This window comes from Oncorhynchus kisutch, unplaced genomic scaffold (assembly GCF_002021735.2).
Source record: "Oncorhynchus kisutch isolate 150728-3 unplaced genomic scaffold, Okis_V2 Okis03b-Okis08b_hom, whole genome shotgun sequence".
NCBI lineage: Eukaryota > Metazoa > Chordata > Actinopteri > Salmoniformes > Salmonidae > Oncorhynchus > Oncorhynchus kisutch.
The window spans coordinates 11,781,528-11,797,648 of NW_022261980.1; the positions used below are offsets into that span (position 1 = coordinate 11,781,528).

The 16,121-nt window shown below is 46.0% G+C and overlaps 1 protein-coding gene across 1 annotated transcript; it reads left to right on the forward strand.

The window, feature by feature from the left end:
• Window positions 1-2,457: 2,457 nt before the first annotated feature.
• On the forward strand, window positions 2,458-15,812 carry LOC109882240 (glycine amidinotransferase, mitochondrial). Its single transcript, XM_031812841.1, has 9 exons — window positions 2,458-2,632; window positions 4,201-4,422; window positions 4,653-4,848; window positions 5,004-5,194; window positions 7,880-8,017; window positions 12,577-12,741; window positions 12,995-13,058; window positions 13,241-13,357; window positions 14,305-15,812. The coding sequence occupies exons 1-9, from the start codon at window positions 2,564-2,566 to the stop codon at window positions 14,415-14,417; spliced, it is 1,275 nt and encodes a 424-aa protein (XP_031668701.1). The 5' UTR covers window positions 2,458-2,563; the 3' UTR covers window positions 14,418-15,812.
• The last annotated feature ends 309 nt before the right edge of the window (window positions 15,813-16,121 follow it).

Genomic DNA, 16,121 nt, shown 5'->3' on the forward strand with positions numbered 1-16,121 from the left:
ATAGCCTGCATCATGTTATCACTAGTGCAGTGTCCCACCTCCTGTAGCCTGCATCATGTTATCACTAGTGCAGTGTCCCACCTCCTATAGCCTGCATCATGTTGCAGTGTCCCACCTCCTATAGCCTGCATCATGTTATCACTAGTGCAGTGTCCACCTCCTATAGCCTGCATCATGTTATCACTAGTGCAGTGTCCCACCTCCTATAGCCTGCATCATGTTATCACTAGTGCAGTGTCCCACCTCCTATAGCCCGCATCATGTTATCACTAGTGCAGTGTCCCACCTCCTATAGCCTGCATCATGTTATCACTAGTGCAGTGTCCCACCTCCTATAGCCTGCATCATGTTATCACTAGTGCAGTGTCCCACCTCCTGTAGCCTGCACCATGTTATCACTAGTGCAGTGTCCCACCTCCTGTAGCCTGCACCATGTTATCACTAGTGCAGTGTCCCACCTCCTGTAGCCTGCATCATGTTATCACTAGTGCAGTGTCCCACCTCCTATAGCCTGCATCATGTTATCACTAGTGCAGTGTCCCACCTCCTATAGCCTGCACCATGTTATCACTAGTGCAGTGTCCCACCTCCTGTAGCCTGCACCATGTTATCACTAGTGCAGTGTCCCACCTCCTATAGCCTGCATCATGTTATCACTAGTGCAGTGTCCCACCTCCTGTAGCCTGCACCATGTTATCACTAGTGCAGTGTCCCACCTCCTATAGCCTGCATCATGTTATCACTAGTGCAGTGTCCCACCTCCTGTAGCCTGCACCATGTTATCACTAGTGCAGTGTCCCACCTCCTATAGCCTGCATCATGTTATCACTAGTGCAGTGTCCCACCTCCTATAGCCTGCACCATGTTATCACTAGTGCAGTGTCCCACCTCCTGTAGCCTGCATCATGTTATCACTAGTGCAGTGTCCCACCTCCTATAGCCTGCATCATGTTGCAGTGTCCCACCTCCTATAGCCTGCATCATGTTATCACTAGTGCAGTGTCCCACCTCCTATAGCCTGCACCATGTTATCACTAGTGCAGTGTCCCACCTCCTATAGCCTGCACCATGTTATCACTAGTGCAGTGTCCCACCTCCTATAGCCTGCACCATGTTATCACTAGTGCAGTGTCCCACCTCCTATAGCCTGCATCATGTTATCACTAGTGCAGTGTCCCACCTCCTATAGCCTGCACCATGTTATCACTAGTGCAGTGTCCCACCTCCTGTAGCCTGCATCATGTTATCACTAGTGCAGTGTCCCACCTCCTATAGCCTGCATCATGTTGCAGTGTCCCACCTCCTATAGCCTGCATCATGTTATCACTAGTGCAGTGTCCCACCTCATATAGCCTGCACCATGTTATCACTAGTGCAGTGTCCCACCTCCTATAGCCTGCACCATGTTATCACTAGTGCAGTGTCCCACCTCCTATAGCCTGCACCATGTTATCACTAGTGCAGTGTCCCACCTCCTATAGCCTGCACCATGTTATCACTAGTGCAGTGTCCCACCTCCTATAGCCTGCATCATGTTATCACTAGTGCAGTGTCCCACCTCCTATAGCCTGCACCATGTTATCACTAGTGCAGTGTCCCACCTCCTGTAGCCTGCATCATGTTATCACTAGTGCAGTGTCCCACCTCCTATAGCCTGCATCATGTTGCAGTGTCCCACCTCCTATAGCCTGCATCATGTTATCACTAGTGCAGTGTCCCACCTCATATAGCCTGCACCATGTTATCACTAGTGCAGTGTCCCACCTCCTATAGCCTGCACCATGTTATCACTAGTGCAGTGTCCCACCTCCTATAGCCTGCACCATGTTATCACTAGTGCAGTGTCCCACCTCCTATAGCCTGCATCATGTTATCACTAGTGCAGTGTCCCACCTCCTGTAGCCTGCATCATGTTATCACTAGTGCAGTGTCCCACCTCCTATAGCCTGCACCATGTTATCACTAGTGCAGTGTCCCAGACATGGCCTCTGTTCCATCAACATGTTCTAAATCACATAGTTGAATTGATTTATTTTACAGTAAAACACAACGACATACAAATGGTAATCTGCCCTGTTTTGAGACAACATGAAATTATCTCAGAAATGTCTCAATCCCCTTTATCAGGCAATAGGTTTAATAATATCATCATTGAATAATGATATGCAAATGTTATTAATTTTGCTATTTTTGGGGGGGGTCGGGGGTTGCAGGCTGTCTGCAACGTTTCAGATGTGACTGAAATCCATGTATGAAACGGATCGACCAGTTGCGTTACTTTCTTCCATTTGTGTGGGAGAGATTGGGTGTGCGGCTGATAAGAATGTGCTGGCGTAAGGTGTAGAATTTCAGGGAACATTTTTCTCAGGTCACGTTGACTGCCCCCCCACAACTTGTCCCAAAGCCTCGAGGCGCCCTGCGAGCGGATATAAAGAGGCATCAGAACGCGAAGGGTCTTCCATTCATTCTCAGAACTCCTGACATTCAGGTGGATCTTGTCCTGCCGCGAAGCCGCCCGCCGCTAGAATATCCCAAATAGCCATCACCATTATCAGGTCGGACAATGCTGCGAGTCAGGTGTCTCAGAGGAGGTAGCAGGGGGGCCGAGGCCGCCCATCTGATCGGATCTATGGTTGGTATTTAGTTCCTGTTTTTTGTTTATTCAGAAATGTACAAAATCATAAAATGTGGAGAGTCTCAAGGAAAGCGCAGCTGCGGCAAACAGCTGTTGGCTGTCACTCAGAAAAGTTAACACATTTCATTTAAGTTTTTTACAATTATAATATTATTTTTTATTAATTGAGATTGTTCTGATTACTTTGAACATTATTCTTTAAAATAAAATGAATAGGCTATTTTTTTTTACACCTTATTTCACAGCAAAATACTCAATTAAATGTCGGCCTACCAATCAAAAAGCATGTCATTTTCTTTCATTAATTGATTTTGTCCGGACATATAGGCGAGTTTTTGTTTCAAATACAACGAATACAGCAGCATTTCTTGCTGTTATATATATTATATATTATATATTATATTATATATTATATATTATATTATATTATATATTATATTATATTATATATTATATTATATATTATATATTATATATTTATGGTTCATTGCATCTTAGTTTAAACAAGAAATGCAAGAAATGCTGCTGTATTCGTTTTATTTGAAACAAAAACTCGCCTATATGTCCGGACAAAATCAATCAAGAATTTCGCATGCTGTTCTCTGGAATTGTGAATGAAGTCAATTCCTTCTGCACGAAGTAGAAGGCAAAAATTGCTACATAAATTAAAACATGAACCTATGTATTTATTGGAAGAGAACGTTTCTACTTTATTTGGAAATGTGTAAGAGAGAGACGTGTCCGGCAGCAAATTTCTGCGCGTGAATGACAGTGGACAGCTGTTGCGGGCCCTCCCTGAACCCACTGACACGGAGAGCTGCGCATGCCCTCGCTGGCCCCTTGAAATCATACCTCCAACCGAGATAAGTGCGTTTATCAAGCGCACCTTGACTCAAAACCAATAGTCCATATCTACCACAGCTCCGTTAGGCTTGAACACCTTATATTGACCAATGGTTTTCCTTTTGGCCTTGTAATGCATCGGTCTTTGTGTAATGTCGAATGTGTATGATAAGGCTTACTGCAAGAGATTAAGCTAACAGGTTCGTTCTTGGTCGACTTATCTTTAAACCACTGTTATCATGGTCAGGACTTGAAGAATCACCTCAGTTTAACTACTGATTGGAAAAATATATAAAACAAATCCACATTTGTTGGAAAGTTAACATCTTAATCAATTTGATTATAATATAATGTTATATGTTAAACCTGTGAATGGCCCTGTAATCATGTATGTTGCGTTGCGTAGCCAGCAGTGTGACCCGGTGGCATACCGCAGTTTCGCGCCCCGCAAGGTCTGAGCGAAACATGATTAAGGATTTTTTTTTGGGGGGGGGGGGGGGGGGGGGGGGGGGGGGTGCTGCACATTCTGCTATGGGTCAAAGATAAACATTTGCAGTTTTATAGTTAATATGATGCTATTGTACACATTTTGCCATGAGGCTGAGAGAAAATGTTTCAGTTTTACAGCTCATTTCCTGTCATTCTAAACGTTACATGTAATGTGTGACCACACCGTGACATGTGAGCAGTTGATACTGACGCAGCTGTTCATCTTCCCGCAGCTCGGCCGCGCCATGACAGGCTGGGTGCAGGGCGCGTTCCAGAGCTACTCGAGTTCCGCTGCTGCCGCGCAGCCGCAACGCGCCCTGGAGGAGAACGCTGTCACTGAGCCTGAGCGACAGGAGTGTCCTGTCTGCGCCTACAACGAATGGGACCCCCTCGAAGAGGTGATCGTAGGCCGCGCCGAGAACGCGCGCGTCCCTCCTTTCACAGTAGAGGTCAAGGTGAGGTCATCAAGTCAGGACTCACAATTATGTAGAACAAATCTACACTATGTTTAAACTAAGATGCAATGAACCATAAATATATTATTATTGCATTGAGCCTATTGCAAATAGAAACAGCTTCCTTGCCAAATACATTTAAATCTTTAATGGGACTCACCTGCTCAAATAAAATATAAATCATTCAAATGAAAGAATGAAGAACCCATATTGATGTATTTTTTCAACAGGCTAACACATATGAGAAGCATTGGCCCTTCTACCAGAAATATGGGGGCCAAAGCTTTCCTGAGGACCACTTGAAGAAAGCCGTTGCTGAGATTGAAGAAATGTGCAATATTCTCCGCATGGAGGGAGTTACAGTCCAGAGACCTGAACCCATGGACTGGTCCTTTGAGTACAACACTCCAGACTTCACCTCTACTGGTAGGCAGAGGGGAGCGCTACGGGATTGGTTGGTTAATTGATTGGTTGGTTGGTTGAATTATTGATTGTTTGATAGAAAATTCACCACCTGAGCATTGAGTAAAAAAAACAACCTGTGTGTCTCTAACATGTCTCCTCTCCTCTCCTCCACCCAGGCATGTATGCTGCCATGCCCAGAGACATCCTCATGGTGGTGGGGAATGAGATTATCGAGGCTCCCATGGCCTGGAGGTCCCGCTTCTTTGAGTACCGGGCCTACAGACCCCTCATCAAGGAGTACTTCAGAAAGGGTGCCAAGTGGACCACCCCCCCAAAACCCACCATGTCTGATGAGCTGTACGATCAGGTAGGTGCTACATGACTCCCGAGAGGTGCTCTACTCACTTCAGATGTCATCCTGACCCCCGAGAGGTGCTCTACTCACTTCAGATGTCATCCTGACCCCCGAGAGGTGCTCTACTCACTTCAGAGTCTCTGTTCCTGCAGGGATCACATACTAAACATGCATTCACTGTTATGTAAAACCGCTTTGAATAAAAGCGTCTACTATACGTGGTATAGATTACTCTGTTCTTTGGCCGTATCTCATATAGCATGCTATAAGTGACATATTACCCATGAGATTAGGCCCAAAACTTAATGGCTGTAGATAATCAACCCCCCTGCTCCAACCTGTCAGTTTCTCTGACCTCTCCTTAAACTGAGACTCATAACTTAATGGCTGTAGATAATCAACCCCCCTGCTCCAACCTGTCAGTTTCTCTGACCTCTCCTTAAACTGAGACTCATAACATAATGGCTGTAGATAATCAACCCCTCCACTCCAACCTGTCAGTTTCTCTGACCTCTCCTTAAACTGAGACTCATAACTTAATGGCTGTAGATAATCAACCCCTCCACTCCAACCTGTCAGTTTCTCTGACCTCTCCTTAAACTGAGACTCATAACTTATTAATGGATGTAGATAATCAACCCCCTGCTCCAACCTGTCAGTTTCTCTGACCTCTCCTTAAACTGAGACTCATAAACTTAATGGCTGTAGATAATCAACCCTCCACTCCAACCTGTCAGTTTCTCTGATCTCTCCTTAAACTGAGACTCAGCGACGTGACATTGCCACAAGCAGCAGGGTTGACCAAAGATATTTCATATGAGTGTGATGCAAGAAGATGCACTCTCACAGAGTATCTGTACGGGCACACTTCACTCTGCTGCGATGGCTGCAGGCTGCCAAAAACGGTGGAGAAGTTAAGCCTCGTGCTTCAACTCTCTGTTGCGGAAATCGTTCTGATACTGATGTTTACTTAGTTTATCACTGAGTCTACGTTTATACCAGTCAGTCTCTGACCTCTGTCTGACCCCCCCTCCCCACTCCAGGACTAACCTGTCTGTCTCTCTCTCTACCCTGTCTGTCTCTCTAATCTGTCTCTCTCTCTGTCCCCCCTCCAGGACTAACCTCTCTCTCTCTCTCTCTGCCCTGTCTGTCTCTCTAATCTGTCTCTCTCTCTGTCCCCCCTCCAGGACTAACCTCTCTCTCTCTCTCTCTGCCCTGTCTGTCTCTCTAATCTGTCTCTCTCTCTGTCCCCCCTCCAGGACTAACCTCTCTCTCTCTCTCTCTGCCCTGTCTGTCTCTCTAATCTGTCTCTCTCTCTGTCCCCCCTCCAGGACTAACCTGTCTCTCTCTCTCTGCCCTGTCTGTCTCTATAACCTGTCTCTCTCTCTCTGTCCCCACTCCAGGATTAACCTGTCTTTCTCTCTCTCTCTGCCCTGTCTGTCTCTCTAATCTGTCTCTCTCTCTGTCCCCCCTCCAGGATTAACCTGTCTGTCTCTCTCTGCCCTGTCTGTCTCTCTAATCTGTCTCTCACTCTGCCCCCTCCAGGACTAACCTGTCTCTCTCTCTGCCCTGTCTGTCTCTCTAATCTGTCTCTCACTCTGCCCCCTCCAGGACTAACCTGTCTCTCTCTCTCTGCCCTGTCTGTCTCTATAACCTGTCTCTCTCTCTGTCCCCACTCCAGGATTAACCTGTCTTTCTCTCTCTGCCCTGTCTGTCTCTCTAATCTGTCTCTCTCTCTGTCCCCACTCCAGGATTAACCTGTCTTTCTCTCTCTGCCCTGTCTGTCTCTCTAATCTGTCTCTCTCTCTGTCCCCACTCCAGGACTAACCTGTCTCTCTCTCTGCCCTGTCTGTCTCTCTAATCTGTCTCTCTCTCTGTCCCCACTCCAGGACTAACCTGTCTCTCTCTCTCTGCCCTGTCTGTCTCTCTAATCTGTCTCTCACTCTGCCCCCTCCAGGACTAACCTGTCTCTCTCTCTCTGCCCTGTCTGTCTCTTTAACCTGTCTCTCTCTCTCTGTCCCCACTCCAGGATTAACCTGTCTTTCTCTCTCTGCCCTGTCTGTCTATCTCTCTGTCCCCACTCTAGAACTAACCTGTCTCTCTCTCTCTCTCTCTCTCTGTCCTGTCTGTCTCTCTAACCTGTCTCTCTCTCTGTCCCCCTCCAGGACTAACCTGTCTGTCTCTTTAACCTGTCTCTCTCCATGTCCCCACTCCAGGATTAACCTGTCTTTCTCTCTCTGCCCTGTCTGTCCCTCTAATCTGTCTCTCTCTCTGTCCCCACTCTAGGACTAACCTGTCTCTCTCTCTCTGCACTGTCTGTCTCTTTAATATGTCTCTCTCTCTTCCCCACACCAGGACTAACCTGTCTCTCTATCTCTGCCCTGTCTGTCTCTCTAACCTGTCTCTCTCTCTCTGTCCCCCCTCCAGGAATAACATGTCTGTCTCTCTAATATGTCTCTCTCTTTGCCCCCTCCAGCACTAACCTGTCTGTCTCTCTAATCTGTCTCTCTTTGCCTCCTCCAGCACTAACCTGTCTGTCTCTCTAATCTGTCTCTCTCTGCCCCCTCCAGGACTAACAAGTCTGTCTCTCTAATCTGTCTCTCTCTTTGCCCCCTCCAGGACTAACCTGTCTGTCTCTCTAATCTGTCTCTCTAATCTGTCTCTCTAATCTGTCTCTCTCTCTCTGCCCCCCTCCAGGACTACCCTATCCGCACTGTGGAGGACAGACACAAGCTGGCTGCCCAGGGAAAGTTTGTCACCACCGAACACGAGCCGTGCTTCGATGCCGCTGACTTCATCAGAGCTGGCAGGGATCTGTTCGTCCAGAGGAGTCAGGTATGGAGGCCCCAATGCCACATATCTTTTATAGAGTCACACTGTGTTCACTCCTTAATCTAAAGAAAAGTATGTTTACAGCCCTTCAAATGAGTGGATTTCAGCCACACCCGTTGCTGACAGGTGTATAAAATCGAGCACACAGACATGCAATCTCCATAGACAAACATTGGCAGTAGAATGGCCTTACTGAAGAGGTCAGTGACTTTCAACGTGGCACCGTCATAGGATGCCACCTTTCCAACAAGTCCGTTGGTAAAATTTCTGCCCCGCTAGAGCTGCCTCGAACAACTGTGAGTGCTGTTATTGTGATGTGGAAACATCTAGGAGCAACAACGGCTCAGCAGCAAAGTGGGAGGCCACAAGCTCACAGAACGTGACTACCGACTGCTGAAGTGCGTAGTGTTTAAAAATCATCTGTCCTCGGTTGCAACACTCCACTACCAAGTTCCAAACTGCCTCTGGAAGAAACGTCAGCACAAGAACTGTTCGTCAGGAGCTTCATGAAGTGTGTTTCCATGGCCGAGCAGCCGCACACAAGCCTAAGATCACAGTGGGTAATGCCAAGCGTCGGCTGGAGTGGTATAAAGCTCACCGCCATTGGACTCTGGAGCAGTGGAAACACATTCTCCGGAGTGATGACTCACTCTTCACCATCTGCAGCAATGTTTCAACAACAAGTGGGAAGCCTTCCCAGAACAGTGGAGGCTGTTATAGCAGCAATGTTGCCACATCTAGTGGAAAGCCTTCCCAGAAGAGTGGAGGCTGTTATAGCAGCAATGTTGCAACATCTAGTGGAAAGCCTTCCCAGAAGAGTGGAGGCTGTTATAGCAGCAATTTTCCAACATCTAGTGGAAAGCCTTCCCAGAAGAGTGTAGGCTGTTATAGCAGCAATGTTACAACATCTAATGGAAAGCCTTCCCAGAAGAGTGGAGGCTGTTATAGCAGCAATGTTCCAACATCTAGTGGAAAGCCTTCCCAGAAGAGTGTAGGCTGTTATAGCAGCAATGTTACAACATCTAATGGAAAGCCTTCCCAGAAGAGTGGAGGCTGTTATAGCAGCAATGTTCCAACATCTAGTGGAAAACCTTCCCAGAAGAGTGGAGGCTATTATAGCAGCAATGTTCCAATATCTAGTGGAAAGCCTTCCCAGAAGAGTGGAGGCTGTTATGGCAACAAAGGAGGGACCAACTCCATTTTAATGCCCATGAATTTGGAATGAGATGTTGGACGACCAGGTGTCTTTGGCCTTAACAGCGTAGCTACAGTTCACCTCATAAAGAGACAACATAGTCATAGGGATGCAGAACTTGCCCCAACAGAAGCCCTCCACTGCCTGGCTGCAATTACATCCCCAGTCTGGAGCAAAGAAGCCGACAGAACAGACAACTGGTGTGCAGACGGATCCCTGGGTCACGGGGTCATGGGGTCACGGGGTCACGGAACACATTGAGTCCCTTTGAGGCTTTTTTATAGTTTGTCAATGACTGAGTTCAGAGCCACTAATTAACACAATTAGATACAGGCCTAGAGGCCTACGTACGGGCCAGCTCTGACCACAGTGTTAACTAGTGAAGGGTTGTCTGTAGGACCACAGCGTTAACTAGTGAAGGTAATGAACTGGGTGCTCTGTAGGACCACAGTGTTAACTAGTGAAGGTAATGAATTGGGTGCTCTGTAGGACCACAGTGTTATCTAGTGAAGGTAATGAATTGGGTGCTCTGTAGGACCACAGTGTTAACTAGTGAAGGTAATGAATGGGGTGCTCTGTAGGACCACAGTGTTAACTAGTGAAGGTAATGAATTGGGTGCTCTGTAGGACCTCAGTGTTAACTAGTGAAGGTAATGAATTGGGTGCTCTGTAGGACCACAGTGTTAACTAGTGAAGGTAATGAATTGGGTGCTCTGTAGGACCTCAGTGTTAACTAGTGAAGGTGATGAATTGGGTGCTCTGTAGGACCTCAGTGTTAACTAGTGTAGGTAATGAATTGGGTGCTCTGTAGGACCACAGTGTTAACTAGTGAAGATAATGAATTGGGTGCTCTGTAGGACCTCAGTGTTAACTAGTGAAGGTGATGAATTGGGTGCTCTGTAGGACCTCAGTGTTAACTAGTGTAGGTAATGAATTGGGTGCTCTGTAGGACCACAGTGTTAACTAGTGAAGGTAATGAATTGGGTGCTCTGTAGGACCACAGTGTTAACTAGTGAAGATAATGAATTGGGTGCTCTGTAGGACCACAGTGTTAACTAGTGAAGGTAATGAATTGGGTGCTCTGTAGGACCACAGTGTTAACTAGTGAAGGTGATGAATTGGGTGCTCTGTAGGACCACAGTTATCTAGTGAAGGTAATGAATTGGGTGCTCTGTAGGACCACAGTGTTAACTAGTGAAGGTAATGAATTGGGTGCTCTGTAGGACCACAGTGTTAACTAGTGAAGGTAATGAATTGGGTGCTCTGTAGGACCACAGTGTTAACTAGTGAAGGTAATGAATTGGGTGCTCTGTAGGACCTCAGTGTTAACTAGTGAAGGTAATGAATTGGGTGCTCTGTAGGACCACAGTGTTAACTAGTGAAGGTAATGAATTGGGTGCTCTGTAGGACCTCAGTGTTAACTAGTGAAGGTGATGAATTGGGTGCTCTGTAGGACCTCAGTGTTAACTAGTGTAGGTAATGAATTGGGTGCTCTTTAGGACCACAGTGTTAACTAGTGAAGGTAATGAATTGGGTGCTCTGTAGGACCACAGTGTTAACTAGTGAAGGTAATGAATTGGGTGCTCTGTAGGACCACAGTGTTAACTAGTGAAGGTAATGAATTGGGTGCTCTGTAGGACCACAGTGTTAACTAGTGAAGGTAATGAATTGGGTGCTCTGTAGGACCACAGTTATCTAGTGAAGGTAATGAATTGGGTGCTCTGTAGGACCACAGTGTTAACTAGTGAAGATAATGAATTGGGTGCTCTGTAGGACCACAGTGTTAACTAGTGAAGGTAATGAATTGGGTGCTCTGTAGGACCACAGTGTTAACTAGTGAAGGTAATGAATTGGGTGCTCTGTAGGACCACAGTGTTAACTAGTGAAGGTAATGAATTGGGTGCTCTGTAGGACCTCAGTGTTAACTAGTGAAGGTAATGAATTGGGTGCTCTGTAGGACCACAGTGTTAACTAGTGAAGGTAATGAATTGGGTGCTCTGTAGGACCTCAGTGTTAACTAGTGAAGGTGATGAATTGGGTGCTCTGTAGGACCTCAGTGTTAACTAGTGTAGGTAATGAATTGGGTGCTCTGTAGGACCACAGTGTTAACTAGTGAAGGTAATGAATTGGGTGCTCTGTAGGACCACAGTGTTAACTAGTGAAGGTAATGAATTGGGTGCTCTGTAGGACCACAGTGTTAACTAGTGAAGGTAATGAATTGGATGCTCTGTAGGACCACAGTGTTAACTAGTGAAGGTAATGAATTGGGTGCTCTGTAGGACCACAGTTATCTAGTGAAGGTAATGAATTGGGTGCTCTGTAGGACCACAGTGTTAACTAGTGAAGATAATGAATTGGGTGCTCTGTAGGACCACAGTGTTAACTAGTGAAGGTAATGAATTGGGTGCTCTGTAGGACCACAGTGTTAACTAGTGAAGGTAATGAATTGGGTGCTCTGTAGGACCACAGCGTTAACTAGTGAAGGTAATGAATTGGGTGCTCTGTAGGACCACGGTGTTAACTAGTGAAGGTAATGAATTGGGTGCTCTGTAGGACCACAGTGTTAACTAGTGAAGGTGATGAATTGGGTGCTCTGTAGGACCTCAGTGTTAACTAGTGAAGGTGATGAATTGGGTGCTCTGTAGGACCACGGTGTTAACTAGTGAAGGTAATGAATTGGGTGCTCTGTAGGACCACAGTGTTAACTAGTGAAGGTGATGAATTGGGTGCTCTGTAGGACCACGGTGTTAACTCGTGAAGGGTTCTCTGTAGGACCACAGCGTTAACTAGTGAAGGTAATGAATTGGGTGCTCTGTAGGACCACAGTGTTAACTAGTGAAGGTAATGAATTGGGTGCTCTGTAGGACCACAGTGTTAACTAGTGAAGGTAATGAATTGGGTGCTCTGTAGGACCTCAGTGTTAACTAGTGAAGGGTTCTCTGTAGGACCACGGTGTTAACTAGTGAAGGTAATGAATTGGGTGCTCTGTAGGACCACAGTGTTAACTAGTGAAGGTGATGAATTGGGTGCTCTGTAGGACCACAGTGTTAACTAGTGAAGGTAATGAATTGGGTGCTCTGTAGGACCACAGTGTTAACTAGTGAAGGTAATGTTTTTTATGTCTCAGAAAGCGTTTACCTGGTGGTATTCACCAGGAAATGATATGATATCAATAGGTACTTTCTGGAACTTGCTGTTGAAGAATTCAACACAATTGGTAAATACCTGGTACCAAATGGGGTATGATTATTATTACTAGATATTACTAAGAAATTATTAGGTGTCATTTAAACACGTCATTCCTAAGTGAATAATGTGTAAACAATTTATTGTCGATTGATTCCAGTCATTATTTCTCTATTTCCAGGTTACAAATTACATGGGGATTGAGTGGATGCGTCGCCATCTTGCCCCGGACTACAAGGTCCACATCATCTCATTCAAGGACCCTAACCCCATGCACATTGACGCCACCTTCAACATCATCGGGCCGGGACTGGTGCTGTCCAACCCTGATCGTCCCTGTCGTCAGGTCAGTCTGATGGGGGGAGAGAGAAAGAGAGGGGGGGGGTGCAGAGAGAGGGATGGAGTGAAGAGAGAATGAGAGGAGAGAGAAAGGGAGAGAGAGAGAGAGAAGAAATGACCCTCCTGACCAGTTTGCCCTTTCCCCCTGTATATACATTCCTGCAGTGCCCTCTAGTGGAGCGGTGCTGTAACTGATAAAACGCGACATGGGAACAGACCTCTCTGTCTGACCTACAGCATCTCTGATTTCTCTCCTTCAGGTGGAGATGTTTGAGAAGGCCGGCTGGACCGTGGTGAAGCCTCCAACCCCTCTGATTCCTGATGGTATGTTGTTGTTGTTGTTGTTGTTGTTGTTTGGGAATTCAATCAACAAAAGACAACACCATTTCTAGCACTTCCTTATTTGTTGATAGAAATCTCATACTCAACACTGTCGGTGTGGTCTTTTCATAGTGTGACGATATCTATGAGTGTCTGGTTAGTAAATCTACCTGTTCTCCCATCAGACCACCCTCTGTGGATGTCCTCTAAGTGGCTGTCCATGAATGTCTTGATGCTGGACCCCAAACGGGTCATGTGTGATGCTAACGAGCACACCATCCACAAGATGTTTGAGAACCTTGGTGAGTAGAAGATGACCTATGACCTATGACCTATTCATTATAATCCCTATTTTATTCAACCATTTAGTTCTTGACCTGTTATCTTTATTTAGAGATTGGTTTTTATTTGTTTGTCTACGTTAGTTCAGATAAAGTTCCAAGACAGACCTTTTGACAACAGCCATTCCTCTGGTTTTTCTGACTCCCTCCCTCCCTCCCTCCCTCCCTCCCTCCCTCCCTCCCCCCTCCCTCCCTCCCCTCCTCCCTCCCTCCCTCCCTCCCTCCTCCCTCCCTCCCTCCCTCCCTCCCTCCCTCCCTCCCTCCCTCCCTCCCTCCCTCCCTCCCTCCCTCCCCCCTCCCTCCCCTCCCTCCCTCCCTCCCTCCCTCCCTCCCTCCCCTCCCTCCTCCCTCCCTCCCTCCTCTCCCTCCCTCCCTCCCTCCCTCCCTCCCTCCCCCCTCCCTCCCTCCCTCCCTCCCTCCCTCCCCTCCCTCCCTCCTCCCTCCCTCCTCCCCCCCTCCCTCCCCCCCTCCCTCCCTCCTCCCCCCCTCCCTCCCTCCTCCCTCCCTCCCTCCCCTCCCCCCCTCCCTCCCTCCCTCCCTCCCTCCCTCCCTCCCTCCCTCCCTCCCTCCCTCCCTCCCTCCCCCCCTCCCTCCCTCCCTCCCTCCCTCCCTCCCTCCCTCCCTCCCTCCCTCCCCCCTCCCTCCCTCCCTCCCTCCCTCCCTCCCCTCCCTCCCTCCCTCCCTCCCTCCCTCCCTCCCTCCCTCCCCCCTCCCTCCCTCCCTCCCTCCCTCCCTCCCTCCCTCCCTCCCTCCCTCCCTCCATCCATCCCTCCCTCCCTCCCTCCCTTCCTCCCTCCCTCCCTCCCTCCCTCCCTCCCTCCCTCCCTCCCCCCTCCCTCCCTCCCCCCTCCCTCCCTCCCTCCCTCCCTCTCTCCCTCCCTCCCTCTCTCCCTCCCTCCGTTCTCCAGGTATCAAGACCATCAAGGTGAACATCCGCCACGCCAACTCCCTGGGAGGAGGCTTCCACTGCTGGACTACCGACGTGCGTCGCCGTGGTTCCCTCGAGTCCTACTTCCACTAGCCGTGCCAGAAACAGACAGTTTTTATTGAGCTTAAGTAAGGTTAAAGTCCCAAACAACAATCTGCAGTTGATTTTTCAATCTCAAAAAAATGAAAACCACGTGTTGATTTAAAGTAAACAGTTATGTGCATGACAGTGCCTTTCGCAAAAACGCTTGGTAATGAGTTCATTTTAACACTCAACAACAACAAAAGTTAGTTTTTTTTTTTTTACTTGATTTTTAGAGAGAAAAAAGAGATAAGTAACTCAATATTTTCAATAAATACTGTATTTCTGGCTAGGCTATTGTGAAGCAACGTCGTACCATCTGAACGACTCTGAGTCACATCAAAACAACGAGTTGTTTGTAAAGAGGACAGGGTAGGCTACTTTATGGGTATGATAACGATGACATCACACTTGGTTCTGTGTCTAAAATGGCACCCTATTCCCTATTTTAGTGCACTTCTTTTGACCAGAGCCCTGAGTGGATGTTCGTTATACTACTTCCTTTTGAGAACTCAGAAAAAAAAATATCAACATTTATATCGATTATCAATTGATGCCATATGATTTATCTTTTATATATGATTTTTTTCTATCTAAAAGAACGTGTCAAACCTGTTTTATAGTACATCATTATTATTAAACAATATGGCATTTCTTATCTCTGGTATTTTTATTTTGTAAAAAAAAAAAAAAAATGAGACAAATGTATACTATATTATACTATATATATATATATATATGTGTGTATTTTATTTGGGCTCATACATTTTTCATTGCTTCCCAGAAATTAGCCTTTTATATATTGTCTTAAAAGGAGAATGAGGTTCATATCAGATATTGTGATACCTTGCAGACCTGGGTCAAATATCAAATACTTTCAAATACTGCACTTAATTTAGTTTGGACCAGTAGAACATAACCAATGTAATATGGTCCCAGAAGTACAAACTCAAATACTTTCAAGTACATGTATTTTTTTCAAGTATTTTACATAAGTATTTTACACTATGTATTTGTCCCGGTCTGATACCTTATGCCTCTGCTGTCTTCTGCAATAGCAACAGAGCCAGATCTAGTTGTTTTCATTACACTGCTAAGCTGCTTCTATGTTTGCATGGTCGAATGACCAATAGGGTTCAGGAGGTCACTGGTTGTGTCCCAAATGGCACCCTAATCCCTGTATAGTGCATAAAGTAGTGTATTATATATGGAATAGGGTACCATTCGGGACACACAGTGTGTTTACGTCATTACAACCCTAGTTTACGTTCGTAGTAGTTTTTTTCCCCTTGATGCACATGTAATGTACTCTTGGAGATCTTGAATTGATATTCGATTGTTCCAAAGCATTGAAGATGGTTCAATGATGCAATATAAATGATTTAAAAAATAAATAAGTAAAACATTTTGGGAGAAATATTTTATTATTATTATATTTAATTTGATATAATTATTGTTATCTATCTATCTATCTATCTATCTATCTATCTATCTATCTATCTATCTATCTATCTATCTATCTATCTATCTATCTATCTATCTATCTATCTATCTATCTATCTATCTATCTAATCTATCTATCTATCTATCTATCTATCTATCTATCTATCTATCTATCTATCTATCTATCTATCTATCTATCTATCTATCTATCTATCTATCTATCTATCTATCTATCTATCTATCTATCTATCTATCTATCTATCTATCTATCTA